The sequence below is a fragment of the Pleuronectes platessa genome, chromosome 22 (genome assembly GCF_947347685.1).
Source record: "Pleuronectes platessa chromosome 22, fPlePla1.1, whole genome shotgun sequence".
Lineage (NCBI taxonomy): Eukaryota > Metazoa > Chordata > Actinopteri > Pleuronectiformes > Pleuronectidae > Pleuronectes > Pleuronectes platessa.
In genome coordinates, this window is record NC_070647.1 from 17,808,594 (window position 1) to 17,824,204 (window position 15,611).

The 15,611-nt window shown below is 43.6% G+C and overlaps 2 protein-coding genes and 1 pseudogene across 2 annotated transcripts; 2 read left to right on the forward strand and 1 right to left on the reverse strand.

Annotated features, from left to right (window-relative positions):
• The window catches only part of LOC128429214 (plexin-B2-like), an 88,049-nt pseudogene extending 86,872 nt beyond the window's left edge, over positions 1–1,177 (forward strand).
• A 721-nt stretch (positions 1,178–1,898) lies between these two features.
• mdm2 (MDM2 proto-oncogene) lies at positions 1,899–8,379 on the reverse strand. The gene is made up of 13 exons (XM_053415235.1): positions 8,239–8,379; positions 6,006–6,062; positions 5,235–5,302; positions 5,052–5,126; positions 4,733–4,866; positions 4,586–4,635; positions 4,398–4,456; positions 4,061–4,157; positions 3,782–3,975; positions 3,563–3,694; positions 3,359–3,430; positions 3,089–3,275; positions 1,899–2,890 (listed from the first exon to the last, which is right to left on the reverse strand). The coding sequence occupies exons 3-13, from the start codon at positions 5,283–5,285 to the stop codon at positions 2,439–2,441; spliced, it is 1,503 nt and encodes a 500-aa protein (XP_053271210.1). The 5' UTR covers positions 5,286–5,302; positions 6,006–6,062; positions 8,239–8,379; the 3' UTR covers positions 1,899–2,438.
• Positions 8,380–9,154: 775 nt separating this feature from the next.
• nup107 (nucleoporin 107) lies at positions 9,155–15,528 on the forward strand. Its single transcript, XM_053415245.1, has 27 exons — positions 9,155–9,248; positions 9,846–9,928; positions 10,079–10,171; positions 10,266–10,360; positions 10,465–10,600; positions 10,689–10,792; positions 10,948–11,063; positions 11,153–11,201; positions 11,369–11,440; positions 11,519–11,607; positions 11,706–11,781; positions 11,868–11,981; positions 12,079–12,169; positions 12,280–12,359; positions 12,455–12,514; positions 12,628–12,773; positions 12,921–12,969; positions 13,059–13,128; positions 13,218–13,333; positions 13,461–13,650; positions 13,736–13,842; positions 14,017–14,119; positions 14,268–14,425; positions 14,548–14,673; positions 14,797–14,910; positions 15,029–15,196; positions 15,326–15,528. The coding sequence occupies exons 1-27, from the start codon at positions 9,241–9,243 to the stop codon at positions 15,437–15,439; spliced, it is 2,727 nt and encodes a 908-aa protein (XP_053271220.1). The 5' UTR covers positions 9,155–9,240; the 3' UTR covers positions 15,440–15,528.
• Positions 15,529–15,611: the final 83 nt, after the last annotated feature.

Consider the following 15,611-nt stretch of genomic DNA (forward strand, 5'->3'; position numbering starts at 1 on the left):
ATTCATCAGTCTCTCTCTGATTATGATGTAGGTAATAAAATATGTAGACATAAAAGCATGACCACACTGCCCCCCTGTGTTCCTAATGAGGAACTACACTTGTAGACACTTCAGTAGTAAATAGAGAATATTTAAAAGTAAGACGAGTCATTAATACTTTACATATTAATATCTTAAGGTTCATTCTATTGTTCATCACTGATTCATGAATGTTTGAGACTTAGTTTAATTTTTAAGAAGAAATTAACAGAAAACCGACTCGTGATAAGACCAGTTAAAATTTATTCAGTTCACACAAATTATACATCTCACTAGATTCATCTTATTATTCAAAGAGCTCATAGAAAAGTGTCTGTTAAAATAAACTTCCAAGCATCTTAAATACACAAATAAATATCAAGGATGTTATCAACACTTTTTATAATGGAGCCACATCTTTCCTCATGTTTCAAGTTTCCTGGAAAGAACGATTGAACTGGTGCAGTGATGGTTACCAGCGGCTTTAAGAGTCAGTGCGCAGCCGGGACAGCACAATAATAAACAACAGAATAAAGTTTCACATTCTAAAGTTATGAATCTGTGAAGAAGTCAAATGAAGTTTTCCTCTCAGGAAAATATTAAAGGTCTTTCCAGGAAACTTACAATGAGAAGATGACATTTATTTCACTGGTGCATAATCTTAAAAAATAATTTGCTAATTATTTACAATAAAGTTCCCCGGAAAGAACCATGCAGTTGTAATTTATATAGAAAAATAAATGCAGCTGTAAACTAGAGAAGTTTTTGTCCAATTTTCTGTCTCTGGAGGAAAATTTACAATAACTGGACAGTAAATAAATACGATTTTCTATGAAACGACAGAATTCTTTTCCAGGGAATTATAGACCAGTAAAATAACATGTTTAAGAAACAAATCAGATACAGCAACAAAGCAGGTTCCACTCGCCAGGGAATCGAACCTGACATCGAGCTGACTGTGTAAGAAGGATCATTTGGGAGAGTTTGTTTAAAGCGTCAGAGTGATCAGCTGAGGCGAGTGACAACGAGGGATCAGTTTAAGCGAGTGACAACGAGTGACAACGAGGGATCAGCTGAGGCGAGTGACAACGAGGGATCAGCTGAGGCGAGCGACAACGAGGGATCAGCTGAGGCGAGCGACAACGAGGGATCAGTTTAAGCGAGTGACAACGAGGGATCAGCTGAGGAGAGCGACAACGAGGGATAAGCTGAGGCGAGTGACAACGAGAGATCAGTTTAGGCGAGTGACAACGAGGGATCAGCTGAGGAGAGTGACAACGAGGGATCAGCTGAGGCGAGTGACAACGAGGGATCAGGACACAAGCAGATGAAAGAGAAGGAAATCATGTTGTTTGTGTATTTTTAAAAAGACGAGTTTTGAGACGAATGTACTAAAACTCTGTTAGTATAAAGAAGGTACATCCTCCTACTGCAATAAATAAAGTAATGATATTAATTCATTACATTCTGAAAATTGTTTCCAGTAAATGCACCAGTTCCTCCTCTTACTTTCGATTATTTTAAATATCTAGGAACTGTTTAAACAATTGTTCCAAAATGTAAAGATATAGTTACCTTTCCAAATAAATACTCTAGATTAGATTTTTTTTATCTTTGATTAATCTGCCGATAAGTGTCCTTAAAATGTGAAATTAAGTGAAATCTGTGTGTCGTCTTTGAAAGAAAAATTAAAAACAATGAAATCAATCATTTCAATATTCTGTGAATGGAAATTCTTCTTTGGGTTTTAAAGTTCTTCAGACCAAACCAGACGTGTGAAGATGATTTGTTAAGATCTTTGTTTCCTCGTGTGTTGCATCGACTTGTTCTTTTCTACTAAAGGAACTTTATGACGTGGAACCTGAACTTAGAAGAAACCATAAAGTTCTAGGTTGTGTTTTCCAACGTGTTAAACTAATCAGAATGTTTATGATGTGACTGAAAATCTGACATTTACATCATTAAATAAATGGAAGAAGAGATCGCACTAAAGATTCAGAAGATCAGGAAATTAAAGAGGGAATTATTCTGGTGTTAAATTTACCAAAGCCCAAGAGGTCATATCTGGATGTTTTTGTTTTATTTCACCAAGCGTCAGATCATATATGTTGTTTAAAGTCATATATGATGAAGAGAACCTATCGATTATCACAAATAGTTGATGAATAACTGTCTAAGTGAAGACTGAACATGTGATGAAAGCTACACCTCAACATACGTGTCTCTAAGTGTCTGTAGTGTCAAAGGCCTAAATGTGAAGAGGGTGAGGACAGAGGGGGTGAGACATGGTGGGAGTCTCAGCCAAGGGTGAGGACAGGGTCGGTGGAATAGAGCATAGAGGGAGGTGAGGATAGAGTTGGTGGCTGAGGAAAGAGGATGAGTCTCAGCTGATGTTGGCGAGGACCGGGGGGGGGGGGGTTTCAGCTGAGGTAGGTGAGGACCACCGACTGGATGGGCAGCCTGCAGACGGGACACAGCTTGTTCCTCTTCTTCAGCTTCCTGGCGCAGACGTAGCAGGACATCAGGTGTCCCGTTCGCCCGTGGACGATGCAGCCGTTCTTGGGCCGGGACTGACAGATGAGACACGGGTCGAGACACGACTCGGGCAGACGCCACTCCTCCGACACGCTGCGCTCCAGCTCCGGGACCGCGGGACCAGGAGGAGGTGCAGGTGAGGAAGTGAGGGACGACTGAAGAAGCTCCTGGGAGTCCAGGGAGGAGGAGTAGGAGGAGGAGGGCTGGGAGGAGGAGATGAGTTCCTGGGAGGAGGTAGCAGAGGAGGTGTAGTCGGAGAGACACTGTGACAGAAGAGGAGTTTTCGCCCGTTTCCCGTCGGGAACATCGACTCCTTCGTTTTCCTCCACATCAGAACCTTCAGGAGACAAAATCCAACAAAGGTTAAATCCATTTTCTTTCTAAAACTAAAACAAACTCAACTTCATGATTTGTCTGTTTAATCAAAATCACTGACAAATATAATACGTCTAAATAAAACCATAATAATGTTGTTATGTAGAATTGACCCTCTACAAACTACTGATGGACCATGTGACCTGAAACTCAGAGGTACCTGAAGGTTCTTTGGCTTCTGATTGGTCGGTTGGCTTTTTGGGCAGAGCTTTCGGACTGGAGGGGGAGGAGTTAGCAGCGTTGAGGGACTCATCGGGGAGCCAATCGTGTCGCATCGACCAACAGCGGAAGCAGTTTCTAGGGAGGGGGGGGTTCAACTCGTCGCACTTCACACAGCGCCAGTAATCCTGAGAGAAAAAACACACACACTGTGAGACGGACATAACAAAGTGTGTGTGTTTCATGTGTGTGTGTTTGTGTGAAGACTCACAGCTTCAGTGATTTCTGTGTCTTCATCGAAGGAGTCTTCGTCTTCTTTCTCAAAGATGGTGACCTCGTACACCTGGACAGACACACACAGGACGGGGGCGGGGTTATGGTTTGAATTGTGACCAATGGATTTCCAGGTGTTCGAGACATTAACTGCATCACAACTCATTAATGGCCGCCGTGCCGTGTGTAGCCGGATGTTCACCTGGTCGTCGGCCGACAGAGAAGCGTCGTCTTCGTTGTAGTCGTCTGAATCTGCCGACTCGACCTCGAACTCAACGCTGAAGTTGTCGCTTTCTGAGTCTGAGGCTGGAACCGTGACCTCTGACCTCCCAGACTAAACACAAACACACAGTCAGTGTTAGAAACCTATACAACAACTCTACACACAAAGCCTGTGTGTGTGTCTGTGTGTGATACTCACTGTGCTGTGCGATTCTGATGATTGGCTGCTGTGTCGGTCCCGCCTGCCTCCCAGTCCACCAATCACACACCAGGACAAGCTGTCATCGAAGGTGAGGGAGAAGCTGTCTGACCTCCTCCTCTTCGCCCCCTCTTCTTCCTCCTCCCCCTCTGACTCCTCCTCGTCTTCATCCTCCTCTGCACTGTGGGAGGGGCCTGAGGAGAACAAGGTGGTGGCAGCGTTAGGTCACATGACGTGTGTGAGCACCAAGGAGGTGGTGTTGCCTCAGGAGTCACTCACCTGGTTCATTACTCCTGCCGCTCCTCCTTCTCCTCCTCTTCCTCCTTTTCCTCTTCCTCCTGTCTGGTGATGAAGAGCGGCTTTCTGGTTCCGCCTCCTGGTGACACAAACACATGTTGATTTAGAACTTGTAACCAAACTCGTTCTCCGACTTCATAAAACTCCAGAAGAACCCTCTGCTACATGTTTTATTGGTTTCTCATAAATTCAGCATCAACAGTAAGATGGAAAATGGAAATCTTTGTGTTGTGATTATTATTAAAGAAGCTATAATCTGTCAGAAGCTTCACGCAGGCTGTGAGTTATGATAATGTGTGTAACCAGCTGTGTGTCTCACCTCTGTCCCTCTGCCTGTCGGACTGTTGCCGTTTGGTTCGTTCTCGCTCGGGGGCGAATCTGAGAAACAGAGAGAAATACAGAATATTAATACATGACAGTTTATTTATCATTACACAAGTGCAAATCAATCATTTCACAGATGTGATGTTTTCAGGCCTGATGAAGGTGAAGAAGATGAAGACGTACCTTGGCTCTTCACAGCCAACAGGTTCTTGGTGATCATTGCAAACAGAACTCTGAAACATGATCATGTGTTATTACCTCACAGAGACATTTTCTTTAACTGAGAAACAGAATCTAAAGAATAAACCTTCATCTCTCTTCTTTTCTCACCGTGGCTCTTTCACGGAGAAGCTGTCGACTCCCAGCACGCGCCCCAGTGCATCATGGGAGCAGTGGACGATGTGCTGCTGCTTCTGGTCATACAGCTGGTTCTGGATGATGTACTGACCCAGGTAGAACATCACCTGCAGGAAGGACATCACAGGATAAATGAGGCTTTCAAAAAGGCTTCAGTTGTTCTTTCCCATCATTACACAGAAGTAGTTCTAAACCTGTTCATGTGTAATGAGTCAGAACGAATCTTAAGAAGCTGGTTTCACTACAACTACAGTTTCTCCCTCTCAGTTCTAGAATAGGAGACATGTTTTACCTCCTTCATGGTGAAAACATCTTTCGTGGCTCCTGCGTGTTGCAGCAAAGAGCGGAACTCGACTTTTGGTCTGACCTAAACACACACACACACACACACAACAAATACACACACAGGAAAGTGTTAAGTCACAGGAAATGAGCCAGTGAGGAGTGAACAGTCAGTGAAGGAGTCAGCTCTCACCAGTTTGTTGTCGTCACTGGTGTCGGTGCTGAGCTCACTGACAGCTGACATAGTGAAGCTGAACGTTCCTGCACATAAACACAGATCCAGATTAACATTTATCAAGTAAATGATCAAGATACAAGTTATTATAAGACAAGTTTAGATCAGCGGTTGATGGATGAGAAGTCTTATCATCTGAGACATTGATTATTGATGATATTGATTGTTGTGACCCAGTGAAATATCAGCAGGAACTGATGGACCTTTATGTCTGATTTCTGAATAGCTGCATGTGATTGGTCAGTGGGAGGAGGCTGCAGCTCCTCACATCAACACTTTATTATCTTTTAGAAAAAACTGTGACTGGCTCAGTAACTGGGATTTCTGCTGTGTGGACTGAAGGTGTTTAAACAAGATGAGACTCAATCCATCACCTGAGCAAAACAAACTGACACCTGATCAGCTGTCAGTTTATCCTTCTGTAACCCGAGAGTTTCTTTAACTCTACAGGTGAAATCCTCCGACAGCTTCAACACTTATATTAAAACTTATTCAGATACTCAGGTAATGATATGTTTTATTATTAGTGGGGATTTTATGCATCAGTTGGTCATTGAAAGTTACTTTAAATATTTGATTTCAGTTTTCCCAAAAATTGTCTTAATAGTTTTACAGTAGAAAATAAAAACTAACCATTTGGCAGATGTAAGAAACTTTACTGATCAAATTGTTAGATGAATAACTGAGAATATAAACAGCATGTTAATTAGATGTGAAGGAAAGTCTTACCTGTATATACAGAGGGGGGGGGGGGGGGGGGTGGGGTAGTGTCAGCAGCTGTCCATCCTGTGCAAGTAGAGCAGATAAAGTGCAGTGAGAGCGGAGCCAAGCTGCAGCCTCTTATAAAGCAGCTCAGACATGTCAGGACTAGACCAGCCCCAGTGGCCTGGTCTAGTCTGACTGGGGCCTATCAGGGCCATTCAGGGCCTATCAGGGCTGAGTCAGCTGCAGCAGCGTGTGTTGTATGTTCATGTTCTAACTGACTGTACCAGCTGATTCACTCACAGCTCGGAGTAGACATGCTGAGACTAGTCCAGGATGACTCATCCCTCAGAGGAACATGCTAACCAGGCTAACCTTAACCAGGCTAACCAGTGGTGATCCGGGTAACCAGTGGTGACCAGGGTCATCAGGGATCCAACATTAACATGACAGTGGCCTGAGCTTGTATCCCCAGTCCCAGTCTACTGGTTCACTGGGAAATCAAGTGGAAGAGGATGCAAATTCAGTCTGGCATCATTTTCATATATAAACTATATTTAGGGATCTAATGAAACTCAATTTTCCACCTTCCTCCTCAAATTATTTGTACTTGTACATAATGTAATGTTTTTGTAGCCTGCATGAGTCAAAATCACAAATTGGCTTTTAATGTATAATTTAAAAAAGGGAAATACTTTTCTAAATATAATAATATTTACATTTTGCTTGTCAAAGCTTCTCAAACAGATCTTCCGCTGCCTTTTTGGTCTCATCTAATATTAAACGAAATAATTTAGGCTTTTGAACAGATGGCACAAAAAAAAAACATATCAATTTTCGTAGGCTTCGGGGGAATGTATAGAGGTCAGAGGTCAACATTTCATATAAAAACATGAATAGATTAATCAAGAAACTAATCAAAGGTTTAATCACTAATGACAATGTTATTTGCAGCAGTAATCTAATCAAATGGATGATTAGAATATTATAAAATCATTTTGTTTGAGTTTATCTTGGATTATTATTATCACATCAAATGAAAGAGGCTTTACAACTTCAACAGCAGCAGAAACTCATCATAACACCCAAGGTCACCTGATAAGATTAATGACAGGTCTGAAGAGTAAAAACAAAACTGAAACTATGTTCTAATAAAACTATGAATATTTAGATTAAAGTTGATAACAAGATAAGATGAAAGAAGTGTTCATATAAATAATATCTGAAACTACTTGCATTTGAATTTTTCTCAATAATAATGATTTGAATCATTAAAAAGTAATGAAAATACAAATATTGTCTTGTTTAAGCTTCTCAAATGTAATGTATTGACATTATAGTGAAATTAATTAATAAAATAAAAAGTTTTCAGGTACATATGATGTTAACAATTAATCGAATAATGAATAATTAACGATGAAAGCCTCATTAGCTGCAGCACTCGATACTGGAAACCTGCCCACACATGTTACCCTTGCTGGGAACAGTGGGTTGATGTGTCCGGACAGTCCACCAGCAGCTGACACACGCCATGAGTCAGCTGTTCCCCTAACAACACGCGTGCAGAGGAAATATGCCCGGACATGTCCCAGCTCACAGACAACATCACAGACAGCGTCACAGACAGCATCACTCACTCACACACACAAACACAGAACCTCTGCAGAACCAGGACACAACAACTGCATGTCACACAAATGAGTTCACTAACACACTTTTAAACATTAAAATAAGGGTGAATTGTTGCTGTTGCACACTGAGTTGTGTTTGCACATTTCTTCTGATTTACACGTGGCAGCTGTCGTTTCTCTAAATACTAATTAGTGTGTTATCACGATAAAAACAGCCACGTGCACGTTTTAGTGTTGATTAACCAAACATATGCACGAAAACGTGTAATGACACCATCACCTCTCGCTACGTGCAAACTCTGCGTGTTTACAACCATTAGCATTAGCCGCTGGCTGCTAACCGAAACTTCCCTTCCTCTTTGAAACGTTAGAAAATAAACAAACTAACACTGAAACGAGAACCGAGCTGTGGTGAAAAGCTAAACAGCGACCGGTTCAAGTTATCACGGCTTTAATGAAACGTTTTAAATCATCTCGTTCTACGTGAATCCGTGAATCCGTCGCTCAGCCAGGAAACCCCGAGGCTCCGCGGCCTGCTAGCACGATGCTAGCCACCTGCCAACACGCGCTCCGGCTGTGGTTACCGCATCAAACTTTACCCCGGTTAAGTTGAACCATTACTAACTTACCTCTTCCAGTTAGTTTAGTTGTTATAAAGTCCCACAGATACGTTAATCCAGCGGGTTAACGAAGAACTAACGATGCTAGCGGAGCATCGGTGTGTTTACTGTACTGGTGCGAGGGTCACAGGTGCAGCGCCCCTGCTGGAGGAGCACCGACACTGCACTGTGGACATAATGAACTGTGACAGATTTACAGTAAACATGTAAATGACATGTTATTATTATTATTATGTCATTATTTCATATCATGTGTTATTTTTCATGAACCAACAACAGCCGAAATAAAATGGGAGATGCACCTTTTGTAAATAAAGTTGTGGAAAAGACCAAGAGGCTTAAGTTCTGTAAAAAATCTTTGAAAGAAAACTTAAAACTTTACTACAGCCTTTCACTAGATCGTACAACTTTTATAATTCATATCACTTTCTTTCTTTTCTGTTTTCAGTAATTTTTCCTTGTGAATTAAACATTTATAAAAGATGCAACATTTTACTATCCAGAGATGTAAGACAACTACAATTAGATGTATAGAAAAAGAGTGATAACATGTATGGTAATGTAAATTACTATAAAGTGACTGTAAAAAACCACAAGATGAGAATAAAATCCAAATTGAGATGTAAAAATGACAAAAAAACACGTGACACTGTCTTTTTCTGCCTTCTGATTACAAATATAAGTTGTTTATGTATTTTAAGCCTGCTTAAAACAACTCAGGCTGTTTTATAAATACAAATCAAGTTTGGCTTGACTATTTATTCACAATGGTAACTTTTTATTATTGCTTAAAAACTCTAAAATTAAGTCTTGATGAATCTATATTTACAAAACGTTAGAACCGAACCAGTAAAAGTAAAAATCCAATGTTAAAATGAGCCACAGGGGGCAGCAGTGCGCATCCACGCATCCAATCTGCCCCAAAGTCAAACAAACGAAGAAGAGGGGTAAGGCCCACGAAGAAGACGCCGCGGTTGAACCTCGTGAAGCGGGAGTTGACAGCTCGCTAACATGAACTGGTAACTTTCACTCTCTCACATCTTTAAACACGTCATAACCTTTAAGTCTCTTTATTATTATTTCTGTTCCTCAAACGCGCGTCTCCACGTCAGCTGGTTGTTTAGCCCGCTGCTCTGTGAGTGCACTGAGCTAGCTGAGGCTAACGATGCTAACACTCTAATGGTGCTAACAGGCTAATGTTGACATTCGTTTACTCGGTAGTACTGCAGTAAAAGTACTAATACCACCCTGTAAATACACTCATTTTTATCACATAGTAACGTAGTAAATGTCAGGAAGAAGTACTTAGTGCAGTAAAGTGTCTCCTGTTAATATTAAAGTGGTTTAAACTCTTATTCATTAGCTGCCTCAGACTGAAATAGTTTTAATACAAGAGTCCTGAAATGAACTGGTCATGAAGGTTTAATGAAATTGATTAAACTGTAATGTATTTGCATTATTATTTACTAAATCAGTCCCCTCATCACGTCGGCCCTTTGTTGCAATGTAAAGAAAGTGAATGGATCTGCTCCCGGATCTGGAGCTGCACCAACAACTCATTGGTTCCTTCTTGGGTCGTGTCAGTGATAGTATGTTTGTGTTGTGTTTTGCTTCAGGGGTCAGAGTGAGCTACCGTCTCCTGTGGTGCGAGATGACGAGGTGACGGTCGCTGCCCGCAGGAGAAGGAAGAAGGTGGCCTGTATCCTCCCATGTGTTACTGGTGGGCCCGGCGTCAGGCAGACCTGGCTCTGGTCCTGGTTTTAGTTAAAACAAATGCTGCTCTATCACTAGTATTTATCCATAATGTCCGATTTGTCAGTGTTGTTGTTTCCTTAACTGTTGTTCTCAGTCCCGTCACCCGGCGGTGGCAGCCCGGTCTTTTCCGCGGTAACACCGGCTCGCTCCGTGCGGAACACTCCTGCTTCCCTGTTCAGACAGACTGGTACAAAACAGACACTGCCGCTTTTAAGCCTGATTTCACGCCGACGATTGTCTAACTTATATCATTCCTCTCATTTGGATCTCATCTGTCTCAGTAACTCCCAGGGTTCCAGATGTTTCCTCCATTTTGGCTCCAGGGGGTCGAACTCCTCGATACACACATACGCCCAGAAACACTATCGGCAGTCAGGTAGGACACAAAAACACTGGATCCTCTATAGAGGGACTAAAACACTCACTAGCATAGCGTCACAATAATCCATGATTACTGATGGTGTGTGTATATGTATCTAGAATCTGGATGACAGCGACTGGACCCACAGCATGTTCACGTCCCCTCTTACGGGTCTGGAGAACACCAGCTTCTTCACAGAGGACATCGGCAACCTCAGCTCAGCCCTGCTAAAGGAGGACGACCCAGGAGAAGCCGGTGAGTCAAACAATCGCACCCCCGTTACTCAGCATTGTTAGTTTAAAATACTTTTGTGTCTTAATGCTGCTGTTTTTCATCTTTTCAGCGGCTGCCAGTCTTTTCCCAGAGTTCCTTGCATCTTTCCTGAAACACTCTTCCTCTGCCGTGTTTGAGCTGTTGGAGGATTATCAGACACTCTGCCAGGAAAAAGTAGGTTTTGTGTGTGTGCTTATCTAATCTGTTTGTGGTGTGAAAGTAAAGCAGATCAACTGCAGGAGTTTATTATAGTCGTTTGAATTCTAACCCTGAATTACTATGACTGCTGCAGCGAAGTTACTCTCTTTCCGTCGCCCACCATGTTCAAGGTGGACGTGCTGCAGTCCGTGGTCCTCAGAGCAGGTCAGAACAGTAAAACAGCCGGAGTCCGCTGGCTGCTGCTGCAGGAGAGCAGCTCCTGGAGACTCATCACCTCACTCTACAGGTAACTGTCGTGCTGAAGGACTGTCTGTGCATCCGTCCGTTATCTGTCTGTCTGCTTGTCTCTCATCGATCACCTCTCTCTCTCTGCAGGGACCGGGTCCAGTTGACTCTGGAAAATGACATCACCATGTCGGACGCTGTAAGTAACAGTGTCGACACAAACTAATTTTCCTTTTGGTGTCTTTCAAAACAAAACACACACACACACACATTAATCCTCAGCCTTGACGAATACACAGAAACACAAAACACAGACTTGTAGAGACTGGTCCAGATCTAATTCTGCTTGCGTCTTTGTGTTTGCAGGTTCCCAGTGAGAGTGAGAAGGTTGTGGTGGAGCAGCTCTTTCAGCGAGATGCCGTCATTCGACAGAGTCAGGTAACAACCGCACACACACAAGCAGGAAGCAAACCCGACTCACTGCTCTTCACTCACTGTCTGGTAACTGTGTTGCAGCTTGTTGTCGATTGGCTCGAGTGCATTGCCAAGGATCAGATCGGAGATTTTTCTGATAATATAGAATATTACGCGAAAAATGTCTGCTGGTGAGTTCACGTCTGTCGCTTTATCGTCTAGAATCGTGTGTTTATAACAAGTGGGATCCTGGGAGTGCCTCTGTTAAGTGTGTGTCTGTCTCTCTCAGGGAGAACACTCTTCATGCGCTGAAGACGAGGAGGAAGAGCGGCGCTGCTTTCACGGTTCCTCTGGTCACTGAGCTGGTGAGGCCTGTTGCCACGACAAAACACGCATCCTTATTTCTAGTGTTACTAGATACACAAATAATAAGTGTGTTTTTTGTGTCCAGGACCCAGATGCTCCTCTCCGGCAGCAGCGCCCCCTGGCTGATCTGGACAGAGAGGACGACGCCCGGCTGCTGAAGAATCTGTTCACCCTGATCAGAGCAGGGATGACGGAGGAGGTGAAGAGACATTCAGACAGGGAGAGAGAGAGAGACAACACTATGTTTGGTCCATACTTTATTTAAAGGTATGTTGTGTGTCTGTGTGTGTGTTCAGGCTCAGAGATTGTGTAAACGCTGTGGTCAGGCCTGGAGAGCAGCAACTCTGGAAGGATGGAAACTTTACCACGATCCCAACATGAACTCAGGTAAAATCTTACGAAAGACTAAATTATTGATGTAATTCATACTCGTCACTTCCTCCTCACTGCGGCTCTGAAGACTTCTCACTCTCCGTCTGTTCCTCCCTCGTCTGCAGGCAGCATCGAGCTGCAGCCTGTGGAAGGAAACCCTCAGAGAGGAATCTGGAAGGCTTGCTGCTGGAGAATGGCTGGGGAGGTAAGACAAACACCCACTGGAGAGCTGATCCCGGTCCGGTCATGATAACAGTCTCAGGACATCTCACAATGTTAAACCTGCTTTGTGGATTTCAGGAGCAGTTAAACAGATATGAGAGAGCGATCTACGCCAGCCTGAGTGGAAACCTCAAACCGGTAAATTCATATGTTCATAGGTTGCAATAATACAATTTAAATAATCAGCCTGCGAATTGGTGTGTAGAGATCCAGGTGTTGATCGTTTGTGTTTGTGTTTGTGTGTGTGTCAGCTCCTGGCAGTGTGTGAGTCATGGGAGGACTGCGTGTGGGCGTACTTCAGAGTGATGGTCGACTCGCTGGTGGAGAAGGATCTGATGTCATCGGGTATGGCCCACCAGGAAGTGGAGTCACTGCCGCGAGAATACCTGGAGGCGAAGTATGACCCACACGAGCACGTACACACACACAAAAATACCATATTAGCCTGAATATAATACACATATTACCATATTTCATGTGTCACTGTGGCTGTTTTTCATTGGAACACCTTCATTGTGAGTAATGTTTCTGTGCTTTTCCTCAGCTGGACGATGGAAAAGGTGTTTGAGGAGCTTCAAGCCTCCGAATCGAAGGTGAATCTCTCAAACAGACTCGATGTGAATGTTGACGTCACATGACTAGATGGAGAATAATCCCAGCTGCTTGTTGTTTGTGTGTGCAGCGGGTGTTGGAGGAGACGGGAGAGCATTATCACGTCATCCAGAAGTTTGCCATCCTGGGAGACCTGGACGGTAACCCCCCCGCCCCCCCCATCCTCCTCATCTACTCCTTGGATCATGAAGATAAAACATGACTCTCAACCTCTTGGTGTCTCTCTCAGGTCTGTTGGAGGAGTTTTCTGATTGGCTGAAGTCCTCTAAGCCCCTCCCCTCCCACCTGCTGCGGTTCATGTCTCACCTCCTGCTGTTCTTTCGCTCTCTGGGTTTGGCACTGAAGGTAAAAAAATACAGTTTGTCTTGTGGTCCAGCAGAGGGGGCTCTTATTAATTCACTTGATGTATAGTTTGAGATTCATCATGTTGATGTTGTCGTCCCCCCCCCCCCCCCCCCTCTCTCTCTCTTAGGAGGAGCTGTGTGTGGACGTGTTGAAGGCGTACGTTTCCCTTCTGATTCAGGATCAGCAGAACGACCTTGTGGCGAGTTACGTCGGCCAGCTCCCGGCCGAGCTCGGCACAGTTCACTACGCCGCCTTCCTGGAGACCGTCACCCAGGCGGAGCTCCGCCCCCGCTGTCTGGAGCTCGCCACTGAAGCAGGTGAGAAGGAAAAACTGAAACTTAAACACTGAGGTCAGAAAACCAACATTAACACTGAGAGTAAACTGAACGATTGTGTTTGTAGGCCTGGACGTCGCTGCCATCACTAAGCTGGTGGTGGAAACTGTGAGGGAGAGAGACGACACAGTGTTTACACATCACAACCAGACGCTGGAGACGGCAACTACAAAGGTACAGAGGAAAAGATCTAACTGTACAAAACAACGTTTGTATAGATGCATGAATGAAAAGTAAAGAAAATTAAACAACTTACATCTAAACCAACTAAAAACAGTTTGTCGAGACTCAAACTAAAGCAGGTGCTATCAGAACGAGTTGAGTTATGTTGCTACTGTGATTTGATAGGAGGACCAAAGGAAAATCGAAGTCATCGATTGGCTGCTGTTTGACCCCGCCCATCGAGCCGAAGCCCTAAAACAGTCCAACGCCATCATGAGGAAGTTTCTGGGTACTTATTTTTGTTTTATGTGTTATTTATTTATCCAATAACTGACAAAGGACAATTCTATTATTGTACATTTCAACAGTCAGTTTTTATTGTGAACATGAAAATCCAGTGAGGACCATGATGCATTTCTTCTCTGTCTCTCTCTCAGCTTTGCAGAAACACGATGCAGCGAAGGCCGTGTTCTCTAAAGTTCCCGAGGACTCGATGAAGGAGATCTGTTCCCAGTGGGCGGGCATCGGTCAGGCCACCTTACCGGCCGAGGACGAGAACGCCATCAGAGAACACTTGTGTATCAGAGCCTACCTGGTGGGTTTTGGGTCTCCGGTTAATGTTTAAATATCAAGTCTGATTTGGACGTATCTATGATTTAATATTGATTGATCAATAAGGTTGATTGATCTGATCTTGATCTTCTTATCGTCTCACAGGAAGCTCATGAGGCGTTCACTGACTGGTTCACTCACAGCAGCTCCGCCCCCCAGAAGCCGGCACCAGTGCCAGAGGCCAAATTCACAGAGACGGTCGCCAATGAGATGAGAGAGAAGGAGTACCAGGTACACACACATTCTATAGACTGTTACTTTTAAACAAACCCTCCATGATCAGTGTGAAAATGCTCATCCAATTAAATGCTCTTGATTCAGGATCCACATCATTTGTCATTTTGTTTCTTCCAGTCGTCTTTCTCCTCCTGGTCCTGTCGCCTGGACGTCCTGACTGAAGACGTGAAAGAAAGAATCTACAATGTGCTGCTGTTCGTCGATGGAGGATGGATGGTTGACAACAGACAGGTAACTGTTTACAAATAGGATCTATGAATTGTTCATTTAGAAAACTTTACAAACTATCTCTGATCTTTAGGTTGTTCTTGAAAAATCCTTCTAGCTTATTTTGGTTGTGTGTTTTCAGGATTCGGAGCAGGACTCGGAGCGCAGTCACCAGATGGTGGTGTTGCGTTCTCTGTGTCTCCCTCGTCTCAGCTTCCTGCTGCTCAGCGTGCTGCAGAACTCCACCAGACACCAGGAGGCGCTGCGTCTAGCTGACATCATCTCGTCTGACCAGCACCGTCTGTACCAGGTAAAGACCATAGATGCATAAGAAAAACAAACACAGGCTGTGTAAATAGATCAATATTAGATTTAATGTTTTTTCAAACTAAAATACTGAAAAAATCTCTGCTTATTCTGTTTCTCTTCTGTAATGCAGGTTTTCTCCAAAGAGGAGCTGAGGAGGTTCCTGCAGAAGCTGAGGGAGTCGTCTCTCTCTCTGTTGGACAGAGGACTCGACCCGCTGGGCTACGAGTTACAGCCATCAACTTAACACACTCACACACACACACACAGTTTGAATTGTTGTCTTTTTGAGCTCTGTTCATCTTGTTTTTGCAAAATAAAAGCCTGTTTCTTGTAGTGTTGTTGTGTAAACTTTATTTGAAGTTTTAATTACACTTGTGCTGTAAAGCTGTCAACTGATGTGGGTCGTGTTTGCAGGT